We start from the raw sequence: 22,636 nt of genomic DNA on the forward strand, positions 1-22,636 counted from the left end.
AAAAAATCATGTTAAACACTATTATTGCACACAGTGTTCATGCAACTTATTATGTGACTTGTTAAGCACATTTTTACTCATTAACTTATTCAGGCTTGCCATAATAAAGAGGGTTGAATACTTATGGACTCAAGACAATTCAGCTTTTCATTTGAATTAATTTGTAAACATATCAAAAAACATAATTCCACTTTGACATTGTAGGCACAACATAATGTGGAAAATGTTGAGGAGTGTGAATACTTTCTTCAGGCACTGTAAATGTTGTTGTGGGATTTGGAAATGAAATGATGTAATTTTGTTATAAACATTTGAGGAAGGCTGAAAATAAGCTACTGTATCAATGTCAAAACAAAACATAACAAAGGGAAACAATAAAGGGACTTTGTAAAATTATGATTTGTTGCAGACGATGGTGGAACAGGAGAAATACAGAATATTTCTAGGTATTTTTTTGTCCCCGCAAGGGGACCTGCACCACTAAAGAGACATAACACAGTAATGCTTGTTTGATTTTGCCACAGTTTAAACCACCAGGGCAGGATTACTCCATTTCCCGCCACAAAATACCCTTGTCTCATGGTTTAAATCAAGGATAAGTTAATTAAGGGGTTTTGTCATTCCTTTTGATGGGGCCAAAGAGGGAGATTAAAGTAGGCTTGGTTTACACAGGGATTCTTTCTTCCAATGTCTCCACAATGCAGCTGGTGATGGTTTTCTCTAGGGAGATGTTTCCCTCTATGTTTTCCATAAGTAAAAACTAGCATGGGGTTTGGGTAGGGTAAGATATGACATCTACCTAAAGCAGATCTTTGATAGAGCATGCACAGGCACCTTGGCCGTCAGTCCATGGTCAATGCCAAGTCCATTCACAGAAAAATCGAAACGATGTCCACGAGGGATATAACAATGTGTAGCCAATGCTCAGACCAAGATTTAGTCCTCAGAACTTCAATGGAGTTCAATCCATTGGTGTCATTCCTGAGCTTGAGTTTATTTAAATCAAGCAAAAACTAAATATGAACTCCTTCAAAAAACATTTAGATTTTAGATGACTTTGCCCTAAGGCAAATTAAGAAACTTTTCTTTTTTACAGTCCTAGAATTTGAAAGCCTTCAGATGTCAGCAAGCTCAACCCATCCTTCCTGACCCAAAAAGGGCTGACAGCTTACTCTGACAAAAGCAAACTCTTACTTCCAAGATTAGTAGTTTTTTGTCAAATAATAGATTTTGGTTTTTGTATTCAAAACTCAAAGATATCGCCTTCACTTAAGCAGTCAATAAATTGTTAAATTCCAATCATTTTCCAAGTTCAGAAAAACTTACATTAAAGTACTGCAATTCTGACAACATTGATAAACTGTGAGAAACTCATATTTTGAGATCAGGTCCCCTCTGTCCATATAATCATATTAATTTATGATTTAAAAAGGCAAAACCGATCAGAACTCCTACTCTGAGACTCTTTATAGAGGCCCTGGAGTGTTTTTGGTGCCTGCCTCTGTTCAACATGACTGAGGGAAATGCCACTTCATCTTCAGAATGGGGATAATTGTCCTGAATCAGCTCTTGTGTGTTTTGGCTGCACATGTCTGTCTCTATTGCCATCTTGTTGTACTTTTATGGAAGAAATTGACTATTTAACCCCTCCTTCTAAGAGGCGGAAAAAAGTCACAGGATTTTCTGAACTGTGGGCAATTTGATATAAAGGGACCATGCCATGGCTTTAAAAGGGTATGCTGAAATGTCAGAGCAAATATTAACTCACACACCACTACATTGTCTTTCTTTGTGGAGCTGGGAAATAGAATTTAAAAACCCAATAGTTAGTCATCAATGATACATTACTTTGTCTCACAAATTCTATTTTTTTTTAAAAGGAAATGTGAAAGTAGAGGCACTGCAATCACAAAGCAAGACAATGGATATGAAAGAACATACATTCCCCAGATAAATACTTTTCCTTAATTTATTTCAATTCGAAATATTTACAAGGAACAAAAGCTGTCTCTTTTTAATAATTATATATATATATATATATATATTACACACATACATATATACATACATATATATATATATATATATATATATATATATATATATATATATATATATATATATATATTACACATACATACATACATACACACACACACAGTACCAGTCAAAAGTTTTGACACACCTACTCATTCCAGGGATTTTCTTCATTTTTTACATTGTAGAATAATAGTGAAGACATCAAAACTATGAAATAACACATATGGAATCATGTAGTTATCAAAAAAGTGTTAAACAAACCAAATACATTTTAGATTCTTCAAAGTAGCCACCCTTTGCATTGATGACAGCTTTACACACGCTTGGCATTCTCTCAACCAACTTCATGAGATAGTCACCTGGAATGCATTTCAATTAATATGTGTGCCTTGTTAAAAGTTAATTTGTGAAATTGATTTCCTTCTTAATGCATTTGAGCCAATCAGTTGTGTTTTGACAAGGTAGGGGTGGTATACCGAAGACAGCCCTATTTGGTAAAAGACCAAGTCCATATTATGGCAAGAACAGCTCAAATAAGCAAAGAGAAATGACAGATCATCATTACTTTAAGACATGAAGGTCAGCCATTCCGGAAAATTTCAAGAACTTTGAAAGTTTCTTCTAGTGCAGTCGCAAAAACGATCAAGCGCTATGATGAAACTGGCTCTCATGAGGACCGCCACAGGAAAGGAAGACCCAGAGTTACCTCTGCTGCAGAGGATAAGTTCATTAGAGTTAACTGCACCTCAGATTGCAGCCCAAAGAAATCCTTCACAGAGTTCAAGTAACATATAATATGCCAAGAGTGTGCAAAGCTGTCATCAAGGCAAAGGGTGGTTACTTTGAAGAATCTAAAATCTAAAATATATTTTTGGTTACTACATGATTCCATATGTGTTATTTCATAGTTTTGATGTATTCACTATTATTCTACAATGTAGAAAATAGTAAAAATAAAGAAAAACCCTGGAATAGGTGTGTCCAAACTTTTGACTAGTACTGTATATATATTTGATTTCATAATTTTCATGACAATTACAAAACATTTAGTTAATACAAGGTACATAATGATTAGTAATTTAAAGTAATATAATCTAAAGTAATGTAAAACCAAATTTACCCATGAGCACAACTCTCAAACATTTTTTGTAGAGGATCAACCACCAATTGCTTTGTTTAATGAATTTCTGTTAGTCTCTGTATCTGAAATCCTTTCTATTGCATTGCAGTCATGACAAGGATGAACGAAACCCCATCTAGTCTGTAACTCTCTCTCCCTCTCCGCCCAGATCTCATCCATCACACTGGTATAAACAACATTAGTCTCAGTGTGTATTCAACAGGAGCCTAAGCTTCAGATAACACTAAGCCTTCCATATTCATTTGCATTTTAAAATGGGCAGATATCAAATACATCCAGACAACTAATAAACCAAGATTCCCCATCAAACACATAAATTAAGGAAGGCTTTTTGAAGAGCTTCCCTGTAAATGGTTACATCACCAGTGGCTGGTGGCCAACAGTGGAAGGAGTGCTCGGTCAGAGGTTGGAAGTCAAAGATGAACACTAAATCTGCAGATACCTTTGTCAGAAATAGACTTTCTTCGATTTCCAAAATATAGGAAATCCAACTTTAGATGGAGTTAACATTTTGGAATGATGAGCATGCCTTTTTGTTATTTCATCACAGATTTATGGCTAAATTCAATCAAACATGCACTAAAAACACATTGTTCCGGCACTGCGCTGTAGGGCAGGAAATGGAGACAAGTTATCTGTATCAGGCTGTGTTGACAGAACACAGAAAAATATAAATCAAATAAAACCATTGAGTTGATCTGCCAACACATTTTGCCATGTGCAATCAAACATGTTCAACACGTGTCTGGGATAATTCAGAAACAGCATTCTTTCTTTCCGTGTATCTAGAAAGCATGTTTGAGTTAATATGCCTTTGAGTTTGTTTGACACTAATGTGCATTTTTGCAAAACAAAAAGGATGTTGTTTTTGATTGAATAGTGCCATATGTTACATTACATTACATTACAGTGTAATTAAGAACCTATGAACTAATCAAATGTATAAATAGATTCCAGCTGATTTCTCTTGGTCCTCTTCAGCAAACACATACCATTACTTTACAAAGTGAAGCATCACAATTTCCTGCCAACCCAACAGAAATTTGGCAACAACAAATACATATTTATATGATTGGTGGTCCAATAAAGATATAACGCAATATGCAAATCAATACAATTAGAATTAATAATCGTATCAAGGTTTTGGTCCTTATGCATTACTTTGCTATTCAGTATATTGAAATAAAAACTAATTTTAAAATTTAAAATCGGGAAAGAAAACAGACAGAACAAAGTTTGGGGTCCAATGTCAAAATACAAGTCAATTTTGGGATTTTCATAAAAACGATGTGGTTGTTGAAGCTTACCTGATATCTCTGTAACTATAAGGCAGTGATGGTACTGTAGGGGCTATAATCACACGTTATAGCATAGGGAACTAGTTTAGTGCTTAAAGAGCTTTGACAATGATTTGGACAAATATCTTCATTCTTTCATTTCACTACCAGATGTCATCACTCCTTAAAAGTTTTACATTAATTTAGGTAACATAAACCGATAATATCATTATCCAATTAATATTTCGATGACAATTTCTTTAAATCACGGTCGCACTGTCATGCTGCTTGGAGCGTATTTGAAACTAGCTCCATGTTTGCAAATCTTTGCGGATCCATTCAAAGATCATACCAGCCACTTCCTTTCCTGCGTCCAAGACGAAGGCATGACGAATTCCTCGACTACACAGTCTGATGTCTCCCTCTGGAAACTTCCTCTTGATCTCCTGATAATACTGCACAGGGCACCAGTGGTCAGTGGCTCCATAGTAAAACACAAGCTGAACAGAGGAATGACAAAATATCCATAACTAACACTTTTCATTATCAATTTACAACTCCATTTGATCTGTGGATACAATTGGCACTGGAAGATTCAAAGGTTTTCATTCACTTATTTTAGTTCTCCTTTTTATCCGACAATAGATGAAGTCCAAAGACTGTCAACCAGTGCAGATCCATCGCCTCCGCCCATCCTCTGTGAGGATGGGGATTCTGGTTAATATCACAGAGAGAGAAGGAGTACACTAGCGAGAACGCATACACGCATGCACACACACTGAAGGGGATACACATTATTCTCATTATTCTTCATGAAAAAATGGATAACAATAAAGTGGGAGAGAGAGAGAGAGAGAGAGAGAGAGAGAGAGAGAGAGAGAGAACGTTGGGCTCAATTCAGAATTTTGGAATTGACTCGCACTCACCTCATGAGTTGAAATCCAATTGAATTGGCCACACCACATGGGATGTAGAATTTTAATTTGAGTGAAAGGAAGTAGAATTTAATTCAATGCAATTCAAAGAAATTCTACTCAGTTATAAAACATGACTTTCATTGAATCTGACAGGTCACACTTCCAGATAGCAAAGAATACATCACTTTTCTCTGGAAACAAGGTTCATAATACTCCTTTAGCCTTAGTGCTAAAGAATTGTTTGGCTTTTTTTTGAAGGGTCCGTGCTATTTCCCTGAATTCAATTATATTTCCTTTAACAAAAACATAAATTCAAATTCAGTTCAAATACAATAATTGAATTAGAATATGTGAGGCATCCTCAATTTAATTCTGGTTTAAGCCCAACCCTGATAGAGAGATTGGAAGGGGGATCCTTACAGTGACACCTTCTATTATAATCTGACCACGCCCTCTGCACATCAACTATGAAGCAAGAGCTTATCTCCCTTTGATCAGCTTGAATGTGACACTCACCTCTCCACTCTCTTTGAAAAGGAAGAAAATAAGTATCTGCCATTTAATGTCTGGCTTTTGTCTTTACTGTGTATGTGTGTGTGTTCGAGAGAGAGAGAGAGAGAGAAAGAGAGAGTGTATGTGTGAGAACGTTATAGCTACAGAGTGTAACCCATAAAATATTCACATCTGCCAACAAGGAAACGTTAAAACGTGAGGGTATATGAACAGCAGATTTATGAGGCTAATAAAATGGATCAACTGAGACATCTCTTAACTGCAGTTTGTAAGTGTTCCACTGCATTTGGCCAAGAGTCCTCAGGAGTTCAACACCTCCCTGTGAATAGGTAACGGGAAGGTAAATGGATGGTGTGTAGGAGGATATGTTGCAGGTCCTCCAGTAGTTTAAATGGGTCAGAGAGGGTCTAACACTTTGAAGGACTGGCACATGGGAGAACTTCTGTCACTGTGTTTCAAACAACACCTTATATTAACATGCTGACTAGACCGGGCATGTGCGTGCGTCCGCATGTGCCATTAGGCGCATTTTGATTTTGTCCATCCCCAACAGACGTGATCAGGACACGCATGTTGAAATATCAAAATGAACTCTGAACCAACTATATTAATTTGGGGACAGGTGGAAACACATGAAACATTAATGAACATTTTGTTAGCTAGTTTGCTGTTGCTAGCTAATTTGTCCTGGGATATAAACATTGGGTTGTTATTTCACCTGAAATGCACAAGCTCCTTTTTTTTTTTGTAGAATCTTTTCCCATTTTGAGTCACAAAAAATGGTGAGTTCTCTACTCCAACTAATAATCCACAGATAAAAGGGGAAACCTAGTTAGCTTCTAGTAATCTTTTCTCATTCAGTCTTCTTATTCTTCTGTGGACTTTATATGGCGGTTAGACACCACCTTTGACTGGAGTGTGGACCTCATTTCATCTTTCAATCACCCATTTGGGTGGATATATGCTCCTAAAATCCAATGAGGAGAGGTGGGGTTTCAACATAAAACCAAGTTTTTTTTAGCGCCTGGCTATGCAGATGCTCGTTGGCGTGCGAGCAATTTGGATGAAATGTATGAATAACATGTATGTGTACATTTATTTCGCAACGCTCGCGCACGCACCGCTCACACACGCAATGCGGGTGGTGTGGTCAGCATGTAACATGTCAATCCATTTCTCAATATGTCCACCAGAGATGGTTTGTTTTACCGTCTGTATTCACCCTGTATCTATGGGTAAACTTTATCAAGCCAATATCGGGATGGAGTTATAGTGCATTCTTCAGACCCCTTCACTTTTTCCATATTTTGTTACGTTGCAGCCTTATTCTAAAATGGATTCAAAATCTTATTATTATTTTTTTTTACATTTTAGCAAATGTATTAAAAATAAAAACAGAAATATCACATTTACATAAGTATTCAGACACTTTACTCAGTACTTTGTTGAAGCACCTTTGGCAGCGATTACAGCCTCGAATCTTCTTGGGTATGATGCTACGAGCTTGGCACACCTGTATTTGGGGAGTTTCTCTCATTTTTCTCTGCAGATTCTCTCAAGCTCTGTCAGGTTGGATGGAGAGTGTCACTGCATAGCTATTTTCAGGTCTCTCCAGAGATGTTCGATCGGGTTCAAGTCCGGGCTTTGGCTGGCCACTCAAGGACATTCAGAGACTTGTCCCGAAGCCACTCCTATGTTGTCTTGGCTGTGTGCCTAGGGTCTTGTCCTGTTGGAAGGTGAACCTTCGCCCCAGTCGGAGGTCCTGAGAGCTCTGGAGCAGGATTTTATCAAGGATCTCTCTGTACTTTGTGCCATTCTTCTTTTCCTCGATCCTGAATAGTCTCCTAGTCCCTGCTGCTGAAAAACATCATGCTTCACTGTAGGGATGGTATTGGCCAGGTGATGAGTGGTGCCTGGTTTCCTCCAGAGGCCAAAGAGTTCAATCTTGGTTTCATCAGACCAGAGAATCTTGTTTCTCATGGTCTGAGAGTCCTTTAGGTGCCTTTTGGCAAACTCCAAGTGGGCTGTCATATGCCTTTTACTGAGGAGTGGCTTCCATCTGGCCACTCTACCATAAAGGCTTGATTGGTGGAGTGCTGCAGAGATGGTTCCATGACCAAGGCCCTTCTTCCCCGATTGCTCAGTTTGGCCGGGCGGCCAGCTCTAGGAAGAGTCATGGTGGTTACAAACTTCTTCCATTTAAGAATGATGGAGGCCACTGTGTTCTTGGGGACCTTCAATGCTGAATAATTTTTTTCGTACCCTTTCCCAGATCTGTTACCCGACACAACCCTGTCGCTGAGCTGTACGGACAATTCCTTCAACCTCATGGCTTGGTTTCTACTCTGACATGCACTGTCAACTGTGGGACCTTATATAGACAGGTGTGTGCCTTTCCAAATGTCCAATCATTTGAATTTACCACAGGTGGACTTTAATCAAGTTGTACAACATAATACCTGTTGTATTCGGCGCATGTGACTAATATATTGTTTTTGTTGTTGATTTAATCTCAAGGATGATCAATGGAAACAGGATGCACCTGAGCTCAATTTTGAGTCTCATAGCAAAGGGTCTGAATACCTATGTAAATAAGGTATTTCATTTTTTTTTTAATACATTTCTAAAAACCTCTTCGCTTTGTCATTATGGGGTATTGTGTGTAGATTGATGAGGGAAAAAATGTATTTAATCGATTTTAGAATAAGGCTGTAACGTAACGAAATGTGGAAAAAGTGAAGGGGTCTGAATACTTTCCGAATGCACTGTATATTCCAACAAGATCACAATGAATATTAAGTGTTTCCTACCTTGTGAAGGTTTTGATTGATGGTGAAGTTGTCTCTCTCCAGAACTTCCAACATCTCTTGACTCCCCATGTACATAGCATTGGCTGAAATAAAAGAGGAAAAACAAGCCATATAATTAAGCTGTTGTTATTACATTCGATGGCCAGTTTATTAGGTTAGTGTTAGGTTCATGAAACTAGGGCAATGCTCGCTATATAAAGCAGGCAGACAGGCATTAAAGCATTCAGTTACTGTTCGATTGAACGTTAAAATGGGCAAAACGAGTGACCTAGGAAACTTTGAGCATGGTATAATCGTTGGTGCCGGCCTCCTGGGCTTTTCACAAACGACAGTGTCTAGGGTTTACCGAGAATGGTGTGACAAACGTAAAACATCCAGTCAGCGGCAGTCCTGTGGGCGAAAACAGCTCGTTGACGAGAGAGGTTCCACTCCTATCAGCTGAAAACAAGAAGAAGCGGCTCCAGTGGGCAGGCGATCACCAACACTGGACAACTGAGGAGTGGAAAAACATTGCCTGGTCCGACGAATCCCGGTTCCTGTAGCATCATGCTGATGGCAGAGTCAGGATTTGACGTAAGCAGCATGAGTCCATGGCCCCATCCTGCCTGGTGTCAACGATACAGATGTTGTAATGGTGTGGGGAATGTTTTCCTGGCACACGTTAGGTCCCTTGATACCAATTGAGCAACATTTGAACGCCACAGCATATCTGAACATTGTTGCTGACCAGGTGCATCCCTTCATGCTACAGGGGTCCGACCGGGTACTAGATGGGTGTACCTAATAAACTGGCCACTGAGTATATAACACTGTAAAAACACACAGACAGACATGTAGTATCACACAGGCATGTGTAGTATCATTGTTTTAACATTCAACAAAAATTCAAAGGAAAGAGTACGAGGACTAAGAAATCAGAGATGAATGTATCTCACCCCCCCCCCCACTAACTCCCAATTATCCATCTCAATCTTACACAGCTGGAAAATATAATGGGGGAGAAGGGGGGACATGGATGGCTCATTGGATACCAGAAATGATAACGGTAAAAATGTGAGTGAAAGATGGGGAAAACCCTCCCCAGAGAGCAGTGTAACTCAATGCCTTTGATTCTACGTTCCATTACATTTCCCTTTCAGCAGCATGTACTTTTTATTAAAAACATTAGTCGAGGGACACTCTTTTTTTTTTAAAGCTGCACTCGCTGGAAAATATTGCTGCTATTTCAGAAGTTTTGAGAGTCCATCAATAATTCAGACACGCAAGCTGCACGCACACAAACACACACACACAAAATCATCGAACTGAATAGCTAATTTCTGCTCAACACAATGATTCAAGGAAATGTTCAGTGAGAGTTATCTCTAGGCTGTAGTCAGTGGGTGGTTGGGGAGGAATACATGGATGAGAAAACTGTTAATATCCTGTACGAATATCCTCCTGTCCTATGAGTGATCACTCACGCCTATCTCCTCACTGCCACGGTCCCTTTCTGGATGAGGTGGTGGCAGTGGGGGGTTTGTGTGTGTGTGTCTGTGTGAGTGTCTGTGTGTGGAAGGGGGAGGGGGGATTCAGGTCCCCATAGCTAGCCACTCATATTTCCATCTTTTGCTGTTCCGAGGAGGAGGAAGCGAGGGTCCGTTTGCAAATCTCCACCACTTGTGCGCATATTAATCATAATCTGTGAGCGGCGTCGCCTTGTATTGTGGAGTGCCGGCTTTGAAGTGCTTTGTACCTGGCACAGGACTGGAGCGAAAAAATACTTTTCTTACTCCAAAGGCCAAGGGTGAGAGGCAGAAAGAGTGAAAGACAAAAAGTTCCAAGTCTGTAAAGAGGGTGTGATTCTTTCATATAGCACTGGTTTGTTTAGTCTTTGAGGTAATTTCCTACATTTTGTGGGCTTAGCCCAGGGTTGTAAGGCAGCTTGTACGTCTCCCAGAGATCCCGGTGAGTTGGGGGTTTCAACAGCGTCACAGCAACAAGAGGGACACACTTAGCTCTATGATTTATGCTGCAGAGGGATGGCCAACGGGAGAGAACGGCCTAGTGAATGCAGGCATTGTGTGTGTGTCAATTTGTGCAAAAACTGTGCGACACACTGCAACCTGAAGGATCTCAACAGATGTGCTGCACATATGTTTCTAAAATACAGTCTCCCTTGAAAATGAAATCAAAATGTGATATTATATTACCATCTGGCTATTGAATAAGCAATTCAATTGTACATCCAAGATGAGTCAATCATAGCTTCTGTGAGACTGTGCTTTCAGACACTCAAAAGACAGGGGGGGGAAACTATTATATATCGAATGATAGGAAACATTGAAACCTCACCGTAACCCTGTCTCAATCAACATCTAGCTGTCTAGAAAAACTCAACCAGTAACTCCTGTTTGTGAGCCATCTTGAGGTGCTGCCCCGGGTCTTTATGAGCTACTTCCTACATTCCACACACATTTTTAACTATCTCCGTAAATCTTCACTCTCTGTAAAATCCAGCTTTTTCTGAGTGTGTAAATTACTTCATGATAGCATCCCCTTGGTTCCAAAGGTCTTTAACCTTGTCAAGCTGAATACTTTCTCTTCCCACCATTGTGTAATTACTCATAAATGGTTAATCTACTTCCATTTAGTTACACAGCCTTACTGTTGCCTATGGAGCAATACTACATCAAAATAAAGGTTTCCAGCTTATTCCTCTTTGATGGTATGCACATTTGACAGTGTGGCTTTAAGTAAAAAATGTATTGAGTATTACACCAAGGAGGTTCACCGAAACCAACTAGATCCTGTTTCAGGTAGATGTTTTACTATTTTGAGAGAATATATAGTACTGTATATGGTGATATAGGAAAAACCAACCTCAAAGCAAATACACCTTGATTTCAAAGCCTTTAGGCATTTGGGTTGGGTGATGTTTGATCTCTCACAAATGACCAGTTATCTGCGTATTATGACAGAAAACAAAATCTGTACCCCCTTCCTCCGTGCGTAACCATGGTGACTCATGTGTACCAGCCGATATCAGCAATATTATGTTTAAAATATTCTGTTTACCCCAGTCACTCACATGTCAAGTTTGAACATAGTAGCCTCTAGGCTACGTTCCTGGTCTTTCTGTAACACACGACTGAGGACAGAATCCTAACTTGAGGAAGTCAAGGTAAATCATGCATCAATGTCAATGGAAGACTTGTGATGCAGCTTGAGTTACATGTAAGTAAAGATGAATTAGAGCAGATGGGATGACAAAGAGAGTAAGAGTAATAGGAAGTTAGGAAGAGATAGATGTGAAGAAATTCATGTAAGGAACTTAGCAAGAGAGAGAGAAACAGAGTGAGAGAAAGAGAGAGAGAGAGTGTGTGTGTGTGTGTGTGTGTGTGGGGGGGGGGGGGGGTGAGAGCTAAGGGGAGGGAGAATCCAACCTGTCCATGAGATCTGTTGGAGGAGACATCCCCAGCTGTAGCAAGCTCCCTTATCTCTAGCAGTGGAGTTGGGGGGTGGATGGGGGGTTGTACTTGGTAGGGCATGGCATTCCAGCCCAATTTACAGATCCTCACACATGTGGCTCGTTAGCGACTGGCTGAGGAGATAAGACCAGAGAGAATCAGCAGCACAGATCCCAGATCAGATTGAAACCACTGTCTCACTGCTGCTGCCATGACTAATAAGTAGCTACAGTGCCTTACTATAGCGAAACACTCCCACCTGAAACAGGCTGAAACAGGCTATCATCTTGCTGTTTTTGTGAGGTTTTAATCTACCTGTAGCATAACATTGATTTTATAACGTAGAAAATCTCATGCAATCAGCAAAGACCAGTGCGATGAGGAAGTTGATAAGTCCAGTCACCTTTACCCTGTGTTTAGGTAATGATGGCAAAACATTACACATATCAAAGAAAGTTAGTGCAAGACTTTCTCTTCGTGCTGCATATCCCTCTTCCCAGTATGGAGTACGTGGAGAGGATATTGTTCACTGTGTTACTTGGACTTCCTTAAGAAGAAAAAAGGCCAGTCTCCCTCCAGCTGAGTGATGACATTGCTCTACCTGGGGCAAGGTTGCCTGCTTAGAGTAGTTTAATCCCCTTCCTGCTGTGCTCCTGATGTATGTGCTGCTAACTCTGTTCCACTTGGCCCCTGAGTCTGAAGAGACAGGCTGTGGAGTCAGTCTCTGACTAGATTGCCAACTCACCAGCAAACAGAGGATGAATACCAGCAACAAGCAAAGGCATGCAGGAATGAGAGAACAATGAGATGTTTTCAAATAAGCTGAAGAACAAACAAATATTGTATTCCAAGAGACAGATGGGTGGGATGGAGTGTCTGTGACACAGTTCAGCTAATAAGTGAGCTATACTTACTAAATAAATCAAATGAATACTTCAAACAATACAGTGTGAACAAAATTCTATATATTTCGTATTGTATAATAATTGGCATTAGGCTACAATTTATGGTCAACTCAATTGTCTAGAGCAGTACAAGCTAAGAAATGGGGTACAGACTATTGCTTTCCCTTCAAAGCCGTATAAGAATGGTGGCGGCCTGTGACTGCTACTGCTATTGAGCACCCAGAACCCTCCTTCAGCACCAAAACACCAACGTTCTCTGCTTCTTCTTCTTTAAAAAATAAAATAAACGCTGAAATTTATGCAGGAAATTCCATCTAATCGCAACATGTTTTGTTAATTAGGCCTGTCAACTGGCCATTTATTATATACTGTATTTAACACATGACAGAGAACCATCTGTAGCCAAGGGCCAATGTTCAATAGCGCAACACCAATAAGGAGCAACTCTATTCCACCTTGCCTTTAGAAATCAAAGAAAAATGATCTTCTCTTTTCGAAAAAAGGTGTAAAACTATTAAGAATTGAGGTTGTTTAAAGGCTTATTTAACTAGTCCGAATATAATTAATTGTGCAGGAAAACGCAAAGCATTTTGACCATGAGGGAATAAAAATTCCAAAAGAAAATGAAAGGGAAGTGCTAATGATTAAAAACATGCTCAGCAGAGGCAAGAAGAAGAAGAGGCTTTCTGACCTCACAGGAGAGACTGAGGGAATGGCTACTTGGCTGCAGAGACCTTTTTTGGCATAGGCCCTCAGGTCGCCACAACATCAATCTCTCCCCTCCCAGGACAGACGGTGGGGGAAAACACAGCGCACTTCAAATCCGAGGGAAAGAGAGAGTGAGCTTTCCTCCACTCTGTGCAGGAAGAAGGGATGGCTGGCTCTTCCCCTCCTCTAAGGAGCGGTCTTAATTACTCCCGCTCATACCCATACCCCAGCAATCATCTGGCAAATAAAGAGGAGGGGATATATTCTAGGAGTTCTTAATAAATAACATATAATCTCTGACAGTGAAATATGCCATCCTCCTCTTGGCAGCCACTCCCGGCTGGGATTATCTTTGCTTTATATAAACCTAATTACAAACATCGTATCTCCTGATGCTACAGTAATGTATGCCTTCGTTTGCCAAAACGGAGATACTTTCTTTCTTCTTTCAAAAGACTGGATAAAGCAACATGAGATTCACACGCAACGTTTTATGGGGGAAGTCACTACTGGATAAAAGAGAACACTGAAGGAGAATATACACATACAGTTGAAGTCGGAAGTTTACATACACTTAGGTTGGAGTCATTAAAACTCATTTTTCAACCACTCCACACATTTCTTGTTAACAAACTATAGTTTTGGCAAGTCGGTTAGAACATCTACTTTGTGCATGACACAAGTCATTTTTCCAACAATTGTGTACAGACAGATTATTTCACTTATAATTCACTGTATCACAATTTCAGTGGGTCTGAAGTTTACATACACTAAGTTGACTGTGCCTTTAAACAGCTTGGAAAATTCCAGAAAATTATGCCATGGCTTTAGAAGCTTCTGATAGGCTAATTGACATCATTTGAGTCAATTGGAGGTGTACCTGTGGATGTATTTCAAGGCCTACCTTCAAACTCAGTGCCTCTTTGCTTGATATCATGGGAAAATCTAAAGAAATCAGCCAAGACCTCAAACAATTCTAGACCTCCACAAGTCTGGTTCATCCTTGGGAGCAATTTCCAAATGCCTGAAGTTATCACGTTCATCTATACAAACAATAGTACGCAAGTATAAACACCATGGGACCACGAAGACATCATACCGCTCAGGAAGGAGATGTGTTCTGTCTCCTAGAGATGAACGTACTTTTGTGCGAAAAATGCTAATCAATCCCAGAACAACAGCAAAGGACCTTGTGAAGATGCTGGAGGAAACAGGTACAAAAGTATCTATATCCACAGTAAAACGAGTCCTATATCGACATAACCTGAAAGGCCGCTCAGAAAGGAAGAAGCCACTGCTCCAAAACAGCCATAAAAAAGCCAGACTACGGTTTGCACCTGCACATGGTGACAAAGATCATACTTTCTGGAGAAATGTCCTCTGGTCTGAGTAATCAAAAATAGAACTGTTTGGCCATAATGACCATCGTTATGTTTGGAGGAAAAAGGGGGAGGCTTGCAAGCCGAAGAACACCATCCCAACCGTGAAGCACGGGGGTGGCAGCATCATGTTGTGGGGGTGCTTTGCTGCAGGAGGGACTGGTGCACTTCACAACATAGATGGCATCATGAGGAAAGAAAATTATGTGGATATATTGAAGCAACCTCTCAAGACATCAGCCAGGAAGTTAAAGCTTGGTCACAAATGGGTCTTCCAAATGGACAATGACCTCAAGCATACTTCCAAAGTTGTGGCAACAAAGTCAAGGTATTTGAGAGGCCATCAAAAAGCCCTGATCTCAAACCTATAGAAAATCTGTGGGCAGAACTGAAAAAGTGTGTGCGAGCAAGGAGGCCTACAAACCTGACTCTGTTACACCAGCTCTGTCAAGAGGAATAGGCCAAAATTCACCCAACTTATTGTGGGAAGCTTGTGGAAGGCTACCTGAAACGTTTGACCCAACTTAAACAATTTAAAGGCAATGCTACCAAATACTAATTGAGTGTATGTAAACTTCTGACCCACTGGGAATGTTATGAATGAAATAAAAGCTGAAATAAATCATTCTCTCTACTATTATTCTGACATTTCACATTCTTAGAATAAAGTGGTGATCCTAACTGACCTAACACAGGACATTTTTACTGGGATTAAATGTCAGGAATTGTGAAAAACTGTGTATAAATGTATTTGGCTAAGGTGTATGTAAACTTCCGACTTCAACTGTAGTTGTGTGCATGTACAGACTATGGAAATGATAATATAGACAGACATGGACAGACCAAAGTTTGATTGTCTTTACATGGACAGGTTAATCATTGTAGTTTGACAAAGCTTGACTTCACTGGTTTCCCCTTCTTATTTGGCTCTGAAGTGAAATTAAACTGAATAGAACAGAGGGAGAGACTCACCAGCGGTGTCCACGTTAATGAGGCTAACAGTAGGCGGCACGGTCGAGTGGTCCAGTGAACGCAGCCCTCTGAAGACCAGCTTCACCATGAAGGCCTTGAGTACATCAGGTAGAAGAGAGAGGAGGAAGATGGGCAGGTAAGCCACATAGCGCAGGCGGCACAGCACCGGGGTCATGACCCTTCCCTGAGGGGTCGCCGCCATGCGCTCGATGGTGGGGAACAGCATCACTGACTTCACCACCTGCACAAGTACGTGTAGAAGAAAGGATGTTAGCAATACCCAACTTAAACCTTCTTCTATGCATTCATTCAGTCTGTGTGTCTTACAATAAATGTAGAAGCATAGATATTCCATGACATTCACAGACCTTCACCTGTCTTCAGCTTTTTATGGCTTCAGTTTTAAAGATGGACTATTGCACTTTTTGGGCATCATGTTTTAATAAATACGATGAATTTTTGACAATGTGCAGATATCTTATTGCAACATTCAGTCTAGAGTTAAAAGTTCTGTGCAACTCGAATGTTATGCTACACTAGTGCTGCCAGGGGGCACTATGTGAAGAAGGAGTTGCTTAAGTGGAGGAGCAAAGGCATAAAAGACAAAACAGATGGAGAGAAAGAGAGACAGAGACACAAAGAGAGAGAGATAGATAAATAAATAAATAAAGATATTATTGGTGAGAGCAAGTGTGTCGGAGTAGTAGAATGAAAGCGGTAAAAGCGATGAGAGGTCCAGGAAAAGAGAGGGCGTGACATGGGCAACGCATGTGCTTACATGAGCTGGAGAACAAATAAAGGAGAGGAGAGGGAAAAAGTGAAAGAGAGAGAGATAGATATATAGATAGATAAAAAGAGAGTCAAAGAGAGAAAAGACACCAGTCCTAGGAAACAGGAAGCACCTGCCCCTGTTTGGCCAGCAGCAGGCTGGAAGAGTGATAAACCTCAACATAACAGTCAGTCATCGACCCAGAGAGAGCAAGGATGTGAATATTATCCATCCTTTGTGGTTGATGTATTTCTCCTTCTCTTACCAGTTCAAAGCAGGGATTGATTAACTAGATCGAGAGATCCTTATGGGCGACCCGGGGGTTTAACTCCTTTTCAAGGACTGCACCAGGGACATAAGGGATGGATGGAAAGGTGGGCGGAAGGATAGGTTTAAATTTAGGGGTAAAAGGGGTGAAGAGGGGGAAAGAGAGAGACAAGGAGGGAGGAAGAGAGAAAGGCCATCCTCCAATGTCAGTGAAACACTAAAAGACTAAGGCATCCCCTTAAGACCAGGTTGGCTGTTTTTTTTTTACATGGGGAGGGGGGCAAGCAACCACATATTAAGAGATAACACAATAGCATGCTTTAACAGTGATCTACTACTGTGAAACCTGTGATGTTCATAGTTAACCACAGTATGAGTCATAATACCCATAAAACCTAGCGGTCAAACACGGAAATGGTTCCAAACGTTTTTCCACCATTCATTTTATCTATTGTGGATTTTACAAACACTTAAAATAAGCGCTGTGTTTCGTGTAGGCTTACCCTGGCATGACGTTTTGATAACCATGTAAATCTGACTCGGGCAAGGTGACTTTTATCAATATATTCGCCTATATTTACCACCACCAAAATGAAATGCTAATTAGCTGCTAATGTGGCTATCATACAGAAATAAAAATGAATGTCTCAAGCTTCACATCACTAGGCTGGACAATAGAACGAGTCAAAATTCACCCAAGGCTGAAAAACGGCAAAAGAACGTTGGCTAAGCTGGAACACTAGAGTGAGCGCGAGCCTGTTTTGACTGGAGTGATTCTTGGAATTCCATTTCGCCTAAATGGCACAAAAAAAATTATCCCTTTTTATTTGACCACTACTATCTGTTTGTCGGACGAAACTGGAAAAAAAGTACTTGTGTAGAAAGTAAACATCCGCACCTCTATGGTGTCAACTGTGCTTATGTCTGCATAATGAGAAAGTAGGGAAAAAATGAAAACTTCTGACTATTTCTGGTCTAGTGATTGATGACAACCGAGATCGCTGCCCAGACTTACATAATTACAAAGAGGAGATTCTCATGACTAAAATGATGCCCGACTTGAAAAAATCTAAATATACACAGTGAGATATTTGGTGAAATAGACCGGCATGCCTCTCCATAGGAAAACAATGGGGGGAACTCAGCGTTCCAAGGACAAAAAGTATTTTGGGGCTAGCATTTGATGACAACCAAGCTCGCTGCCCAGATTTACATAATTAGAAAGAGGAGATTCTCATGATTAAAATGGCGTCCGACTTGAAAAAAATCTAAATATACACATTGCGAGATATTTGGTGAAATAGACAGACATGCCTGTAATTCCCCTATAGGAAACAATGGGATGACCTCAAGAGTTCCATGAGTCATTTTTTGTTGTTATTTACATTTTAACTACCAACAACGTGAGCAGGTCTCACTGCCAACAATAGCGAAGCAGGCATTGTGACGTAGAACAATAAACTGGGAATAGAATGTTCGGAAGGCGAGTTGGTGCCACGGTGCTCAATAGAACTAATAGGAGCTGGCAGGGTGAAAAATGCCCTAAAATAAGGCCCGTTTTTTTTTGTGATTGCTTCAAAAAGACGGCAAGCAGCTGGGAAATATGGTCATATTAAGAAACTGGGCTCCACGGCAGATGCAATGAACTAGTTTTTATCCGAAAAAAGCGTTGTAATGTGTCCAGCCTAACATCACTCACTAGGCCATGATGATCTGGAAGAGACTGCCGAATAGAGGCAAACGTAAGAATCTTTGGATTAACTATCTAATGTTAGCTACATTTTATAATTAATAAATTGGCTAAAGATGTTTAAAGAGACAATTCTGTGAACTGTCTTAGGCAAGTTCTACATTGAAAATGCCTTTTATTTAGTTAGCTAGCTCATGGTTAGCTAGTTAGCAACATTAGCCTGGTTACATGACTACATTTACGTACAAAACAAGCTTTTTTTTGGAGCCAATGGGTGTGCCTAAGTCTTATCACCTCTCAACTAAACTGAACAAAAATATAAACGCAACACGTAAAGTGATGGTCCCATGTTTCATGAGCTGAAATAAAAGATCCAGAAATGTTCCATATGCACAAAAAGCTTATTTCTCCAAAATGTTGTGCAAAAATGTGTTTACATCCCTGTTAGTGAGCATTTATCCTTTGCCAAGATAATCCATCCACCTGACAGGTGTGGCATATCAAGAGGCTGATTAAACAGCATGATCATTACACAGGTGCACCTTGTGCTGAGGACAATAAAAGGGCACTCTAAAATGTGCAGTTTTTTCACAACACAATGATGTCTCAAGTTTTGAGGGCACATGCAATTGGCATTATGACTGCAGCAGAGCTGTTGCCACAGAATTGAATGTTCATTTCTTTACCATAAGCCGCCTCCAATGTTTTAGAGAATTTGGCAGTACGTCCAACCGGCTTCACAACTGCAGACCACGTGTAACCACGCCAGCCCAGGACCTCCACATCTGGCTACTTCACCTGCGGGATCGTCTTGAGACCAGCCACCTGGACTGCTGATGAAACTGTTTGTTTGCACAACCCAAAAAACTGTCTCAGGGAAGGAAGCTCATCTGCGTGCTCGTCCTCCTCACCAGGGTCTTGACCTGACTGCAGTTCGGCATCGTACCCTCCTTCAGTGGGTAAAAGTTTACCTTCGATGGCGACTGGCACGCTGGAGAAGTGTCCTCTTCACGGATGAATCCTGGTTTCAACTATACCGGGCAGATGGCAGCCAGCGTGTATGGCGTCATGTGGGCGAGCAGTTTGCTGATGTCAACGTTGTGAACAAAGTGCCCCATGGTGGCGGTGGGGTTATAGTACGAGCAGGCATAAGCTACAGTCAACAAACACAATTGCATTTTATCGATGGCAATTTGAATCCACAGAGATACTGTGATGAGATATTGAGGCCCATTGTCATGCCATTTGTCCACCGCCATCACCTCGTGTTTCAGCATGATAATGCACGGCCCCATGTCGCAAGGATCCGTACACAATTCCTGGAAGCTAAAAATGACCCAGTTCTTCCATGGCCTTCCCTGTGGCTCAGTTGGTAGAGCATGGTGTTTGCAACGCCAGCATGGTGTGTGCAACGCCAGGGTTGTGGGTTCGATTCCCACGGGGGGCCAGTACAAAATATATATATATATATATATATATATATTAAATATATATTTTTAATAAATCATTAAAAAAAATTAAGTATGAAATGTATGCATTCACTACTGTAAGTCGCTCTGGATAAGAGCGTCTGCTAAAATGACTAAAATGTAATGTAAATGTACTCACGAAACATGTCACCCATTGAGCTTGTTTGGGATATTCTGGATTGACGTGTTCGACAACGTGTTCCAGTTCCCACCAATATCCAGAAACTTTGTACAGCCATTGAAGACGAGTGGAACAACATTCCACAGGCCATAATCAATAGCCTGATAAAATCTATGCGAAGGAGATGTGTCACGCTGTATGAGGCAAATGATGGTCACACCAGATACTGACTGGTTTTCTGATCCACGCCCCTACCTTTTTTAAGGTATCTGTGACCAGCAGAAGCATATCTGTATTCCCAGTCATGTGAAATCCATAGATTAGGGCCTAATGAATTTATTTCAATTGACTGATTTCATTATATGAACTGTAACTCAGCAAAATCTTTGAAATTGTTGCATGTTGCTTTATATTTTTGTTCAATGTAGGTAAGCTCTTTCAACCTGAAATACAATTATATATAAATGCATGCTCCACTCTCAAGTTGGAGTTGAACTTGTTGACTGATGCCATGGCGGTGGCTGCTAAGAAGAAGGGAGCAGCTGCGAACCAGAAGGCTGCAGCCAAAGCAGCACTGGTCCACACCTGCCCTTTCTGTCAGTGAGTAGTATTGGTTGGTACTGTATGTGCCTTTAGGTTCCTCTCCATGTGCAGGCTATTGTACTGGCCTGTGTGGTACAGTCTTTCATATGGGTAGTAGTTTGTTGCAACGTATTGCTTAGTTTATCATTTGTGTCAACTTCAATCTAAGCCACAAATTGTTAACTTCCTCCATTTTGTATTTTAACTTTATAGATGCAGACCAGATGACATGCAAGCAGCACTTTGAGAGCAAGCATCCCTAAATGACCACACACACTCAAATGGACCTATAGCTGGGGTAAGATTCTTCCATCATTCACACATAGTAGACATAGTGTAAACCACCATGTTGTCAACAAAATGCTGTCCTCAAATATTAAGGTGTATTGTCTATGGCTCAATTTGTGGAAATACTGTAATCACTCATTGTAATTGTCTTTAATATTGTGATTCACAGACACACAATGACCACGATTTTAATGCTGCAACTGAGATGGAATGACGCAGAGGGACACACGCTGAGACCCCGAGTATGACTGGACATGAGCCGGATACTTGTGACAACAACCTAAAAGGGATGCAGAAGCACTCCAGCACCCCATTTTATGTTTATTCCATGGGAAACCATTGCTCTAGATACCCTTTATTCCACACTATGCCTTTATGCCCCATGGTCCCTCAACTTCAGACACTTTGGAACTCTCTATCTTATCTCTATTAGCCCCCCTACCTTCACCCATATTCCCTATGTTGCTTGTTTCACTTGTTCTTCTCCTGATTTGATAACATCACCAATCATCCACCAAATTTCACAGTGGGTGTGAGACACTGTGGCTTGTAGGCCTCTCCAGGTCTCGCATCCACTGTGAAATTTGGTGGAGGATCGGTGATGATCTGGGGGTGCTTCAGCAAGGCTGGAATCCGGCAGATTTGTCTTTGTGAAGGACGCATGAATCAAGCCACAAACAAGGTTGTCCTGGAAGAAAACTTGCTTCCTTCTGCTCTGACAATGTTCCCCAACTCCGCAGATTGTTTTTTCCAGCAGGACAATGCTCCATGCCACACAGCCAGGTCAACCAAGTTGTAGATGGAGGACCACCAGATCAAGACCCTGTCATGGCCAGCCCAATCTCCAGACCTGAACCCCATTGAAAACCCCTGGAATGTGATCAAGAGGAAGATGGATGGTCACAAGCCATCAAACAAAGCCAAGCTGCTTGAATTTTTCGCCAGGAGTGGCATAAAGTCACCAAACATCAATGTGAAAGAATGGTGGAGAGCATGCCAAGGCGCATAAAATCTGTGATTGAAAATCAGGGTTATTCCACCAAATATTGATTTCTGAACTCTTCCTAAGTTAAAACACTAGTATTGTGATGTTTAAAAATGAATATGAACTTAGTTTCTTTGCATTATTCGAGGTCTGACAACACTGCATCTTTTTTGTTATTTTGACCAGTTGTCATTTTCTGCAAATAAACGCAATATATTTTTATTTGGAATTTCGGAGAAATGTTGTCAATAGTTTATAGAATAAAACAAACATTTTCATTTTACCCAAACACATACCTATAAATAGTAAAACTAGAGAAACTGATCATTTTGCAGTGGTCTCTTAATTTTTTCC

General features: G+C 40.5%; 1 protein-coding gene across 2 annotated transcripts in view; it reads right to left on the minus strand.

Moving 5' to 3' along the window:
- Nucleotides 1-1,955: 1,955 nt before the first annotated feature.
- Nucleotides 1,956-22,636, minus strand: part of ldah (lipid droplet associated hydrolase) — a 67,808-nt gene continuing 47,127 nt past the window's right edge. Inside the window, exons 5-7 of one of the 2 annotated variants that reach the window (XM_045717016.2) lie at nucleotides 16,112-16,352; nucleotides 8,699-8,781; nucleotides 1,956-4,913 (exon numbers count right to left, since the gene is read on the minus strand). In XM_045717016.2, the coding sequence (XP_045572972.1) occupies nucleotides 4,764-4,913; nucleotides 8,699-8,781; nucleotides 16,112-16,352 (474 nt within the window). In that variant the 3' untranslated portion in view covers nucleotides 1,956-4,763. Of the gene's footprint in view, nucleotides 4,959-8,698; nucleotides 8,782-16,111; nucleotides 16,353-22,636 lie in introns of both variants that reach the window. The other variant, XM_045717015.2, reaches the window with a different exon arrangement.

Source organism: Salmo salar, chromosome 01 (genome assembly GCF_965601325.2).
Source record: "Salmo salar chromosome 01, fSalSal1, whole genome shotgun sequence".
Taxonomy (NCBI): domain Eukaryota; kingdom Metazoa; phylum Chordata; class Actinopteri; order Salmoniformes; family Salmonidae; genus Salmo; species Salmo salar.